Here is a 12,500-nt window from a genome sequence, read left to right on the forward strand (position 1 = left end):
ACTTGAGACGAACAAACAATTGCAACAGAGCAAAACCGTGATCACTGTTTTTATATTTCTTGATCCTTTGTTGAGGTGTAAAAAAATGTTAACACGTTTAATAATGATGCATTATATCCTTTAAGATTTGAGAAAAAATACTGAGAGTTTTTCTTGAAGTGATGTTTCCCAACAAATAGGTCCTTTTAGATTGTCAGCAGTCATATTACCTCATTAACCCAGCTGTTGTCACACCCATTCTCACAACATTTCAATGTCTTTTCTTGACATCCTTTAACTTAAATCTTTAATGCCGGCATGTCTTCTGTTGCCAATATATTTGTGTGTACCTTTTGATAGGAAACAAATGAGATATTTGTCTGTAACCTTTTAACAATAAATACTTGTAGAAGACCCCTCATCAATAATGTGAAACAGGGTACATTGGACATGAATATATAGAAGGCTTGTTGTTGTTCAGCTAAGGAAACAATAATCCTGGCTGGATGTCAACACAATCCAATGCATCTGTCAAGCTGACATTTTTATGTAAGCTCTGTTTTGCTCCAGTCAACCATGAAATAGAGCACGTATTACTCTACGCTTAATGTGCTTGGGCATAGTGAAAATCGCATAGAGATAACACAGATAGGCTGACAAACTAAACATTGTTCCCAATGGCACTACACTATATGACCAGTGGTGTAACATCACTGGCTAAAGGTGTGGTCATCCCACATAAGAAATTGCCAGGGAACCTCAGCAAGGTTCATGGGTTACACTGGATTTGCATGTGGTTGTGCCAGGTTCAAATCTCACTTAAACCACCAGCTGAATTCGTTCCTAGAGGTCCCTATTTCTACTAAGTACGCTTACTGGGCTCATAGAAGTTTGGGCTCTAAGTTATAAAGCAATCATAATACTCATAAGAATGTAGATGTAGGAGGACCGTGTTGAAATTAACCCTTTCACTCCCAAGAGTGCCACGTATAGATTTTACTCTGTCTAATGCCAGACAATTTTACTCCTCAATGGGGAACCCCATGGGAGTGAAAGGGTTAACAACAGCTAGATTCACTCAAAAACTACCGGTATGTCCCCATTAACCCTTTCACTATCAATTAATGCATTACCAAATGAATGCTGTATCATGCCACTGGTTTTGTTGTTCCTACTATGATAATCACTATCATCAAATTTTTGCTCTAATCACTGGCTGATAATAATTGAAGGGCTGGATGCAAAAACCTAGTAAGAGGAATGCGGATGTTCATTTCAGTCTCGCAGCTACTGGTCATGCATGACATAGCTTGACTGTAAGTTGGCCACTGACGGTCACTTTGGGAGAACCATATACGGTAAAAGGGCCTTACAGTTTGCCACAGTGTATTTCTGTTATGGAAAAAGAGTTGAAATGATTGTAAGAATAGTTTTCAGGGCTTGGAGATGTTTTAAAATAGTAAATTATACCATTGAGCGACATTGGACTCTGTTTGGCTCTAGTTGATTTTGGGAGCATGGATGGGTTCTCAAGTTCCAAACCAATTTTTTCCTTCTTTACAATTTTTAGCCAGCTGTTGTAACTGGTAAATTCTCAACAAGCTCATCTCGATTGATAAAGTTTTATAATAGTGGAGAGGAGGCAGTGAGGGGAATTCCAGATGGTGCAAAATTACTAATAGGAGGTCAGATACAACATAATTTTAATATTGATATGATTTTTCTTTTTTGCTTGGGAGTGCATGCACTTAATTATTTGCACTTAAATATACTGATTAAATGCAAAAAGTAAATTGAACTTAGGACTGTTGTATGACACTGACTGTGGGAGCCTGCAATCCGGGTTAGGAGATTTAAATACAGTTCTGTTCTCACCAACATTAAGAAAGGGGGTCAGGGTGCCTCTCAATCACAAGTTTGCATTCCCTTGCAATACATGTAAGTTCATTACTAATTACATGTAGTCTCAAGAATTGAACCTGGGCCACATTGGTGTAAGGCGAGTGCTCTCACCACTGTGCCACCCTTATGCTCTGAGGGGCATCACTAAACACAGGAAAGGAACGGAATAATACCGAAATATGCTGGAATGAGGCGGAATGACACCAGAATGAGACGGAATGAACAAGAATGGTACCGGATTATACCGAAACAAGCCGGAATGACACTGGAATGAGGCAGAATAAACCAGAAGGACACCAGAATCAAGCTGATTAGCGCGGAATGACGAGGAACAAAATTCTAAACTGTGAATGAAAGAGTGGAATATGCCGGAACAAGGCAGAATGACTCTGGAATAAAACCGAATGACACCGGACTGAGTCGCAATAAACAAGAATGGTACCGGAATATACCGGAACGAGGCGGAATGACACCAGAATAAGGCAGAATAAACCAGAAGGACACCAGAATCAAGCTTATTAGCGTGGACCAGAATGACAAGGAACAAAACATAATTTTTATCATTCTAGACTGCGAGAGAATGAGTGTGCAGAATAGAGAGACTGACAGAAAAAAAAAGTTTACATTAAAGGGGAAGTAACAAGGCTTGGAACGAGTCACGATATGTTCTCACAATTCTTCATGTAAATATATTATGAACAATCGATCTTTTTCCTGTGCTCTGACTTCTTTCTTCAAACAAGGGAACAGTGCGTTCAGGTTCGATGGCATTATTGCCAACAATCAGGAAGAGAAAAAGAGTCTTCTGCCTGTTTGCACAAATGGAGCAACGGTAATTAGTTTGTGGTTTGCTTAACTTGATTGTGATTGGTCAATACACTATTGACCTGTCAGAATGAAATAAAAATGTTCACAGGTTTTCTGATTGGCACAGTGAAAGCCGCCTCAGAGATCCTTAGACAAAAACAATTAGCTAAGAGTAACATTCTGTTTCTCTTGCTACTGAATTTGTTCACGAAAAAAATATTACTTCCACAATAAATAATTATTCACGGATATACCTGTCAATTTTTTCTCGTGATCGAAGTGTTCCAAAATAATGTTACAAAAGGAAAAAACACATGTGACACAACAAGCTGACGGAAACAACCGAAAATTGGTCGCCGCTAATTAAAACACCAAATTTTGGCATTTTCAAGGTCATTCCGGTATAATTTATAATCCACTTTATTGGGGTGTCATTTGTTCTTTTCATTTCAGTCCGGTGTTATTCCGTCTCATTTGGGCATATTACGATTTATTCCGGTATATTCTGTTCCGTACCGTTCCTGTGTTTACTAACGCCCTTGCTCCGAATACAGGAAACTATTTTAGACCATACAGACTGACTGCATGATTATTAAAGCAAAACTATCATCCAATTTTGATACGGTAGTATGAAAAGAGATCCCTTAAGTAAGCTGAGGTAAATTGACAATTAAGTTGCTGCACAATTGAAAAAAAAAAACCTCTGCTGGCTCTCTCATGGAGCCCTTTCAATTTGGCCCTTAAATGCTTAAATGGCTCCTAACAATAATACTGTCATAATTATTGCAAGTCCAAAAATAAACCCGTGGGAGTCCACCCCTTAAATTAATCAAATTCTTTATGTGATAATACGTTAAACTTATATTTTTCTTTGGATGTTAAAGGTTTTGGTCTTTGTGGAATTCCTGAGAACTTGATCTTTGGGCTTCTCAAATCAGGAGTAAAAAACTTGACTTGTGTCAGCAACAATGCAGGGTAGGTGACTGATGCTTACAATAATTTTTCTTGCACGACAGTTTAAAAAAGGGGTGGGATTAAAATATTATTGTGATTATGTGAAAGACAATTAAGGCATCTGTTTTGGTGGATTTAACATCCTGAACCTTGAAATGTGTTAACGTGATAGGGTAGTTGACCATTCCCACTGACACCTGTATATAGACCTGTAGTAGGGTTGCAGATTAATGCTTGTCAACACATGCATGAAATTTAACCATTATTGTTCCCCAGGCAAAAATTGTGACAATTAAAGACTCTTTCTTGGTGAGAGAAGTCTTTGAGACTGTGACTGAACCATGGTTGCTCTTCCTGAAATTTTGCATTTTCATGTACCCTTCATGTACATAAAATACTGATAATTTCAGTGAACTTTTTGGACTGTAGAAACCCAGTGACAGTGCCCTCTAGAAAATCGTAAAACAACACTCCAAGTTACTCTTTTTTTTTTTTTCTTCATTATAAGAGTTGATAACTTTGGTCTTGGATTGCTTCTTAAAACCCAACAGGTTTGTTTATTTTGCTCCCATAATTGGTTTGTTAAAGTTTGCATTGTTTTGCTGATCAATCTTTTCATGTGTATCCTTTACAGTAGTGAAATGAATCTAATGGTTTTGGTGAACAAAAAGTCATGGAGCGATAAGTTTCTCTTGAATTGCAGATCAAACGAATGATTTCATCGTATGTTGGTGAAAATGCCGAATTTGAACGCCAGTACCTTTCTGGAGAGTTGGAAGTGGAACTTACTCCACAGGTGACAAGTTTACATTGTACTATGTTTTATAGAAAAATGTAAAATTAAATATTTGGACTGCTACTTGGAATTAAGCCAGATGAATTTCCACTGTTTGACCGAATGCACCATTTACAGCATAATAAACTTAGTATGTGTTTGTCTCAAAGCTTTAATACCGTGCTTATTTACCTATAAGCCAAGCTATTTTTTCAGAAATTTTGACTTCAATCTGCCAAATAAAGTCCAAACAAAGGAGTTTGGCTTATAGCCGAGAGTTTAATCAGATTTTATTTTCTCAGATGTGCAAACTCTGAAATTGGCTCGTAGCCAAGTTCCCAGTAATAATTAAGCCACAATAAACAAGAGACACCAATTAAAACTGTTGGTCACTGAACTTTTATAGAATTGGTGGCTCCTAAAGGAGCCGTTTTGTAGAGAGCTTTCAACTGACAATACAGACTTACTCACCATCTGCATCACTCTTGCCTTAATTCACTCTTGGTCTCGAACTCATTGTCCTCATCATCGTCAATCTCCTGTCCCTCTTTATTTAGCGTAGAGCTCGTTGTCTTCTGTCTCTGAGTTGTTTTCGACAGCTTCAGATTCAGCAACAACTTTAAGCTTGAAAGCCATATATTGTACGATGAACGACGAGCTTTTGTCATGGCGAACGTAATGTGATCGATTGACTATTGACTATAAGCGATTGACGGTAAGCGATTGTTTCTGACTGTGCATCTATTGGCATTCACTTAAAGTTTTTTCACTTTATAGAGTATGTTATATTTGGATCACGTTAGTATTCAGGAACGCGCTGGTTGGCTAATTGCTTACAATAAATAGAACACTTTTCATTGTTTCTAAAAACTGGTGTGATTTTATTGAACTTGTAATTAAACACAGTAACTTTCAACATGTTTCCTAAGAGGAGCACTTTCGTCTGAGGAAAATTCAGCAAAAATTTCTTAGATTGCGAGAAACTTAGGTCTCGGCTTATAGCCAAGATTTTTCCAATTTTATTCGAAAGCTTTCGGCCATCATCATATCTCTTATAATAAGTTTAGGGTCTCGGCTTATAGCTAAATAACTACGGTAATTCTGTAGTGATTTACTTGATGTGTATTGATCTTAGGGAACCCTTGCTGAGAGAATCAGAGCAGGAGGTGCAGGGATCCCAGCATTTTTCACCCCAACTGGATATGGTACCTTGATACATCATGGCGGATCACCTATTAAGTACAATAGGGATGGAACCATACAGATCCCTAGCCATCCACGAGAGGTAAAATAATAATATCTGTGGACCCACTTTGCACATAACTTCCAAGTCTTCTTAATTGGCACAATTTTATCCTAACCCTAGGGTTAGGATATAGCAGCTAGTGGTCCAGACGAAAGTTGCATCTCTGCTGGGCATATCATAAAACCAACAAGCCAAATACCTTACCCACCAAATTAATTTCTCACAGATTAGCTTTATAGATACCAGCACTGGTACTGACCCCAACTTTACCCATGGGGGAGGGGGAGAGGTGCAAAACAGCTGAGGCAGGGCTCTGTTGTTGTAATAATTATTGTTTGGTTTAGTATAAAGGCTAACAGTGTCTGCTGTTATTTGGAGCCTGGGGGATGCTTGGGTCAATTTACAGCTATCTGGATTAATTAGCATGGAATGAGGCTTTTGTTCTAAGGCATCATATCAAATACAATGTACATATATGATGAGCCATTGTTAATAAGCTGTCATGGTGGTGTGTAGGGAGGGTCACCTAGCTGCAACATAATTTCATTTCATATCCTTAATGATGCAATTACAAGCAACTTTCCTTCTTCTTGTTGGGTTTCACCTTGTTCGGCAAAAAGTTTCTGGCCAACCTGGTTTTTACAAAAGCCCAATACAATGACAGGTTTTTACTATGTCTGTTATTTGTTTGGGATATTATTTTAGTACTGTCTTTTTTTTTATAATAATAATAATATTATTATTTTGGTTTTATTACTAGCTCAGTTATTTTACTACCTCCCCCTTTTTATTCAACTCAATTTACAAAGTGCTTTGCCTGGCAGGCAAGGGAATTCAATGGCCAGAACTATATTATGGAGGAGGCAATTACTGGTGACTTTGCCCTTATTAAGGCACAGAAAGCTGACAAATTGGGAAATCTCACTTTCAGGTAAAGTTGTTTATAAATGTGTTTATAAACCCAGTATATATTTTTGTCTAAATCATAGAATTTCGCCATTAATTTTCTTACATAAAGATGACACAATTTGTTTGGTGCCAAAAGAATCCATGGTTGATTATATAACCTTCAACTATTACCGGTAATAAATTCGCTTTTGTTAAAATTCTTTGCAGAAGTGAAGGACTTTGAGATACATATTGTGTTAAATCATATTGCAGGCATTTATTATATAATACAATGGTGTTGATGTCATTAATTTATTTATTTTTAGCAAATTATGTCAATGCTAATGGTGATAACAATATATTTATTAATATTAATTTTCTACAGTAAAACAACACAGAATTTCAATGCACCAATGGGAAAAGCAGCCAAGTTTACCATAGCTGAGGTAATTGTTTACTCCATTATTTTGAATTTATATTATTTTATGTACCTTCCCCTTAACCCATTGACTCCCACGGGTTCCCCACTGACACACTAAAATTGTCTGGCGTTAAATAATGTCAGCTAGATGTTCTTAATCAGATGATCTGTGGATTACAACTGCACTAAAAATGCGTGTCCGAGAGCATTGCATTCGTATGGCAAGGAGTCATTATATATTAGTATTTGCAAAACAGGAGTATAGTGCGAAGAGAATGAAGCAAGTGAAATTAAAGAATACTTTTGTTCCAGCAAGGTTGATAGATGGAAACAGAGTAGTGTATCATGCCGGTAGAAGGAAGTTAAAGGCCTCACTTGAATATGTCAAGTCCCCTTCCCGTTAAACTCCAGCTTTTTGCCTGGCCTGATGTCACATTTTACGCCACTCCAAACAAGGACTTCAACTCTTGATTTCAGAGGTCTCTAGGGAATTTCTGATAATTATCGTACAGCTTATAGAGCTCTATGCCAAATAAACTTACAGTATGTCCAGAAAGGCAAGTAATTGGATGAGGAACCCGTTGTGATGCTTATTGAAATCTTTGTGCATGTATAATAATTATATAGGGGCGTTTCTGGACATATCTAGGTGACCTTACTTAAAATAAACACTATGATTACATTTTCAAGAACGCCGGTCGGCTAACAAGCACATTTGTGTCCTACACGGTGTTAAAAAGAAGAGGTAAAATGGCCACTCAAGACTTACTTAACATGATTTTTTTTAGCCTAGTAAGATCACCACTTGAGTTATAATGCCTCACCAGTCTGGGCAAAGTTCAGATTGCATATTTAAGTAATGTATTAGAGTCTATTCAACTGAGGGCATTACTTTTTGTATATCCCTGACTGACAAAGCCCTCCTAAAATGCTCTGGACTATTCAACTCTGCAACATCGGTGGGATTGATGTTGCATTGAAACTTAATAATTATTATTGTTTACAACTTCTAGGCAACTGGAATGCTCATATTCAGTAATGGGCCTGTTAACTAATTACAATCATGGATAAACCCTTTGCTCTGGCAGTGCTAGTTAATGCACATGTTTTAATCCCAAGGACCGACCACTTAACTAAATTTGCAACTTCCCTGAGGTTCTTTCAGTGTGGTGTATTATATCAACCAACCTTATAATTTAGTACTATAATACTATTTACTACAAGTATCTGTCTGATCTGCTGTTTTTTAAGTTCTATGGGTGACTTAAGTTTTTAATAATGATCACATGAGTTAGTGCCATCCCAGCGTATAATGTATTGGTTGCATAAAGGAATGCTAATTTCATCAGACAATTCTGGGTGTCATGAAGAAATTAGTGTAAACTAGAAGAAAAGAGCTCTTTTGAGGAGGTGCTGATTATTTGTATCTTACTCATTTAATTACAGAATTGCCTCACAATTTCTGTTGAGTAAATGTACCAGTAATGATAATTTCATGCTACATGTAGGTTGAAGAAATAGTGGAAAATGGTGAAATTCCACCAGAGGACGTTCATCTACCAGGTGTTTATGTCAAAGGGTTATTAAAGGGTTCCAACTATGAAAAGAGAATTGAGGTGAGGTTTCCTTAAAAAATCATAGGAAATAAATTTCTTATTGTCCAAATGAAGTTTTGCTTTGTTCTATTGAACGTAAAAGAGTGGATGGAATTACTATTAAGTATCAGTCTGACTGATAATTGTTTGAGTAATGACTTGAGTGGTTAAGGATTTGTCATTTAATTTTTGATCAATGTAATGCATGGCATAATGTTCCATATATATAATTATTTCCATAAAAGGATGCAAACCACAATCTAAATTCAAGTAAATTTATTTATAAACGATTTACACAACAATACATGTATGGTACTGAACAAACAAGCTGGTGCAGTAGCATCATGTGCACATGTGTTACATCAAAATAACCTTAAGTTTATATAGTTAAAAGCTGCAAAAAGAGTTGATACACTAGCTCACAGTGACTGTTAAACAACCATACAATGCATTTCCTCCCTCCCCCCCCCAAACAAAGTTGTTTCCATCTCCACTTGGTATTCTAACTAAAGGGTATCAGCATTGAAAAGGAAGGGGGGGGGGAGGAAGGGCATTAGGACTTTTTGTTTGAACTGGAAAAGGGATTTTAGAAAGAAGTGAATTTTTGATTCAGTGTTGACTCAACCTTTTTGCAACTGCTTGTACTGGCTCAATCTTTAATCTATTGGCCAGTTTCAAATAATTTGATAACATCACGCTTATTATTAATACTGTCACACGATCATTTTCAAGCACATAGTGTACTAGAAGGAAGGAAAGCAAAATTACTGTTTCTATAATAATGGAATTCAATAGGCCTTACATGCACGATAATGGCATACATGTATATGCTCAAAAATTCACCACCAATTAAGCCTCGTTTGCACAAAATGCAATACTGTTTGCACAAGGGGTTTTCTTTTTAAGTTTTCTCGTTTGGGATTCAGCTCAAGCTAAAATTTTTAAGACTTAATTGTCTGATGTTTGAAAATTCAAGGCTTAATTGGTTGTGAAATCAGCTAGTCAGACATCATCACACATAAGGGCTATTTCATGAGAATTGTTTATAGGCACACCTACATGACCACTGCAGCTTTATGTTAAAAGTCTTTTAATTAATTTATCCTTTTAGAGACTAACTTTATCCCTTGACAATGCTGAGAGTGGCACGAAGAAATCTCCTGGTGCAGAACTGAGAGAGAGAATTATTAAAAGAGCTGCTCTAGAGTTTAGTGATGGAATGTATGGTATCCTTTATGTCTATCATAGTGGCAGCATTTACCAAAAAGTTGAGCTTCTAATCAGTGACTGACACATTTTCCCCTTTGTCCCTTGTGGCATTGCTTTAGGAGACTAGAAATGGTTTTCAGCTGAGAGTGTGTGCATATAAAGCCACACACACAATACTTGACTGGAAATAAAAATGTGAGTGAAACTTGTGGAAAGGAAAAATATGTTTTGTTAGAAATGTAATTAGTATTAAACTGTCATAAAGGTATGAAAATATAATGGGTTTTCAAAATTTGGAAAGAAATATGAGGTCACTGAATTTTAGAGGGTCTTTTAACAGTGCCCAATCGTGGCAATTGCAATGGTTGGGGACTCGCAGGCACTCTTAACTAATTGTATTTCCCTACTGAAAGGACTGACAGTATTGTAATCCTTTTCCATTGGAAACCGACAAAAACCCCTTGGTGCTAATGGCTTGTTGTATGTGGACATTTTAGCGCATCTTGTCCAAGAAATTGTCATTTTATTCTTGACTGCTGTTAAAGTGAGTCCTTTTCCCCTCCCACCCTCCCTGTGTGATTTAATAGGTTTATCCCTTTTATAAGGTAGTTATAAAGTAGTTCTTCCTACTAGTATAGATACCTTTTCTGTCATATTTATGCTTTTGTCATTTCTTTTGAAAATGGTTTATGGATAAGTGTTGATGCATGGCACCAACCCTTTAGTCCCACACTGAAGTGATGCCAGGGTTGCCCTGGCCTGGGTGAGAAACAACTGTAGCACATAGACCTCCCCTTGCTGGCCCAACTTTCTAAGAGCTTGACGTAGGTACATGATGCTCAGGGCAGCTGTGCTCTGTGCGTGGTCAGTATGCCACACGCTGACACCAGCCTTAAGCCCCAGTAACTGGCCTTGCAGTGGCAGGTGGCACTCAGGTCCTGGACGACACCAAATTTATCCCCATGCAACCTCTTTCCTCCCACCAATATATACCTTGTCTTCAATTATTGTGTGTGACATTAAGTGGCAACAGTCCTTTGTACCGCTGGGACTTTGTAAGTGTGATTTTCAAGCAGATCAACAAACTAAATTATACATTTAGAAGAAGCAATGAAGGGTAACTTAAAAAAACAATGTTAATTGTTCTATCATGAGTCAAATCCTAGATCAGCTTCCTTTCCCTAAAAAGCGCTCTTTCTGAATTTAACCACGGGAGACTTGGGAACTAGACCACAAAACCATTCAGTTTGTGGTCCCCTTAAGTAACTATTACTGGTAATCTCTCGATCAACACCTTCTTAACTGAAATAATACCTTGGTGATCACATGCATGTGGCTCAATCTCTCTTGGCTGTGCACAGATTTTTAAAAGTTTTTCTTGACTCACTGACAATCAGCAAACCTTGGTATTGGTATGCCCATGCTAGCAAGCAATTACATTCCTGAAGGGATGAGTGTGGTCCTTCAAAGTGAAAATGGAGTTCTTGGAATAGTAAGTCAACTGCAATTTTTTGGTACATGTATGTTGATAATAGCAACTATTAACACCATGCTGAAAATGGATAAATACATATAAAATAATAGTCCAGTACTAGTAGACTGAGATAAATCTATTCAAATAGTCATGTTTGATTGTACAGTGTGTTCTGATGGAATAATTTTGTTAGGGACCCTTTCCAAGACCAGGAAAAGAAGATCCTGATCTTATCAATGCAGGTAAGTTTATTCCGTAGCAGTTAATGTCTAATTCGTTTGCCAAAACTGTCCTGTCTTTCCATGAAAAATTATACAGTAAGTGGATATGTTGGTGGGGGTGACTGTCAGGCTCTCACGCTCTGTTGCAAGCACTTGATATTTGCCAAGTACTGGTCAAAGCATTCATTTGGTATCCAAGCACAATAGCTAAACACTCCTTCTTGATCTAGAAGGCTTGAAAGCTTGTTGTCTATAACTCCCAGAAAGTAATGATTGGAAGCTCCTTTGCAAACCATTGAGTATGTTAGGGAAAAATGTGTTGGCACAAATGTGTTTTGATGACCATGTACCTAAGCTGATGATCAATCTTTTAGCACTAACAAGAGCATATATTATTTAAAGAATTTGCCTACTGTCAGATGTCATTTCCGTCTTTATTTTTAATGAAAGCTACTTTACTTCTGCCAATACCTGTCTTGTGCAACGTACTGATACAGAAGGGAAGAGTGGGAAGGGTTTGCATGGTATGTGACCATTAAGCAGCCATTTTTTAAAGAAATTACAAATAAGGAAAACTTTCATTCAAATGCAAATGAAAAGTGACATACTGTAACCTTTGCAGGCAAAGAGACTGTCACTGTCCTTCCTGGAAGCTCCTATTTTTCCAGTGATGAATCATTTGCCATGATCAGAGGGTATGTTAAAATGGTAGCATTTAGGAAAGCAAGGATGATGTAGTGGGAGGAAGAGGGGGGGGGGAGGTTGGTTCACTATTGTGGACCTTGTTTCAGTCCCGGGGAGGGGACTCCTATATGAAACAGATGGGGTTGCTTATTGTCTCGCTTAGGGGTGTAAATTTTGGATTTTGGTCTCGCTTAGGGTGTTCTGGGCAAAGCGCCAATATTTTAAGCCGCCAAGGTCTCGTTTAGGGTTCCACGAAGAAACACAGAATTACGCAAAGAGGAACAGAAGTAAAATTTTCTTTTTAACATGTTTTGTTTCACAAAAAGCTTGAGCCACGCCCAGATG

General features: G+C 37.5%; 1 protein-coding gene across 1 annotated transcript in view; it reads left to right on the plus strand.

Moving 5' to 3' along the window:
- The window catches only part of LOC137974353 (succinyl-CoA:3-ketoacid coenzyme A transferase 1, mitochondrial-like), a 20,435-nt gene that overhangs the window by 193 nt on the left and 7,742 nt on the right, over nucleotides 1-12,500 (plus strand). The window contains exons 2-13 of the mRNA XM_068821287.1: nucleotides 1,550-1,664; nucleotides 3,573-3,663; nucleotides 4,151-4,193; nucleotides 4,346-4,438; nucleotides 5,553-5,702; nucleotides 6,488-6,594; nucleotides 6,937-6,997; nucleotides 8,481-8,588; nucleotides 9,679-9,793; nucleotides 11,174-11,268; nucleotides 11,444-11,492; nucleotides 12,094-12,166. Of these exons, the coding sequence (XP_068677388.1) occupies nucleotides 1,550-1,664; nucleotides 3,573-3,663; nucleotides 4,151-4,193; nucleotides 4,346-4,438; nucleotides 5,553-5,702; nucleotides 6,488-6,594; nucleotides 6,937-6,997; nucleotides 8,481-8,588; nucleotides 9,679-9,793; nucleotides 11,174-11,268; nucleotides 11,444-11,492; nucleotides 12,094-12,166 (1,100 nt within the window). The remainder of the gene's footprint in view (nucleotides 1-1,549; nucleotides 1,665-3,572; nucleotides 3,664-4,150; nucleotides 4,194-4,345; nucleotides 4,439-5,552; nucleotides 5,703-6,487; nucleotides 6,595-6,936; nucleotides 6,998-8,480; nucleotides 8,589-9,678; nucleotides 9,794-11,173; nucleotides 11,269-11,443; nucleotides 11,493-12,093; nucleotides 12,167-12,500) is intronic.

This window comes from Montipora foliosa, chromosome 10 (assembly GCF_036669935.1).
Source record: "Montipora foliosa isolate CH-2021 chromosome 10, ASM3666993v2, whole genome shotgun sequence".
NCBI classification, from domain to species: Eukaryota; Metazoa; Cnidaria; class Anthozoa; order Scleractinia; family Acroporidae; genus Montipora; species Montipora foliosa.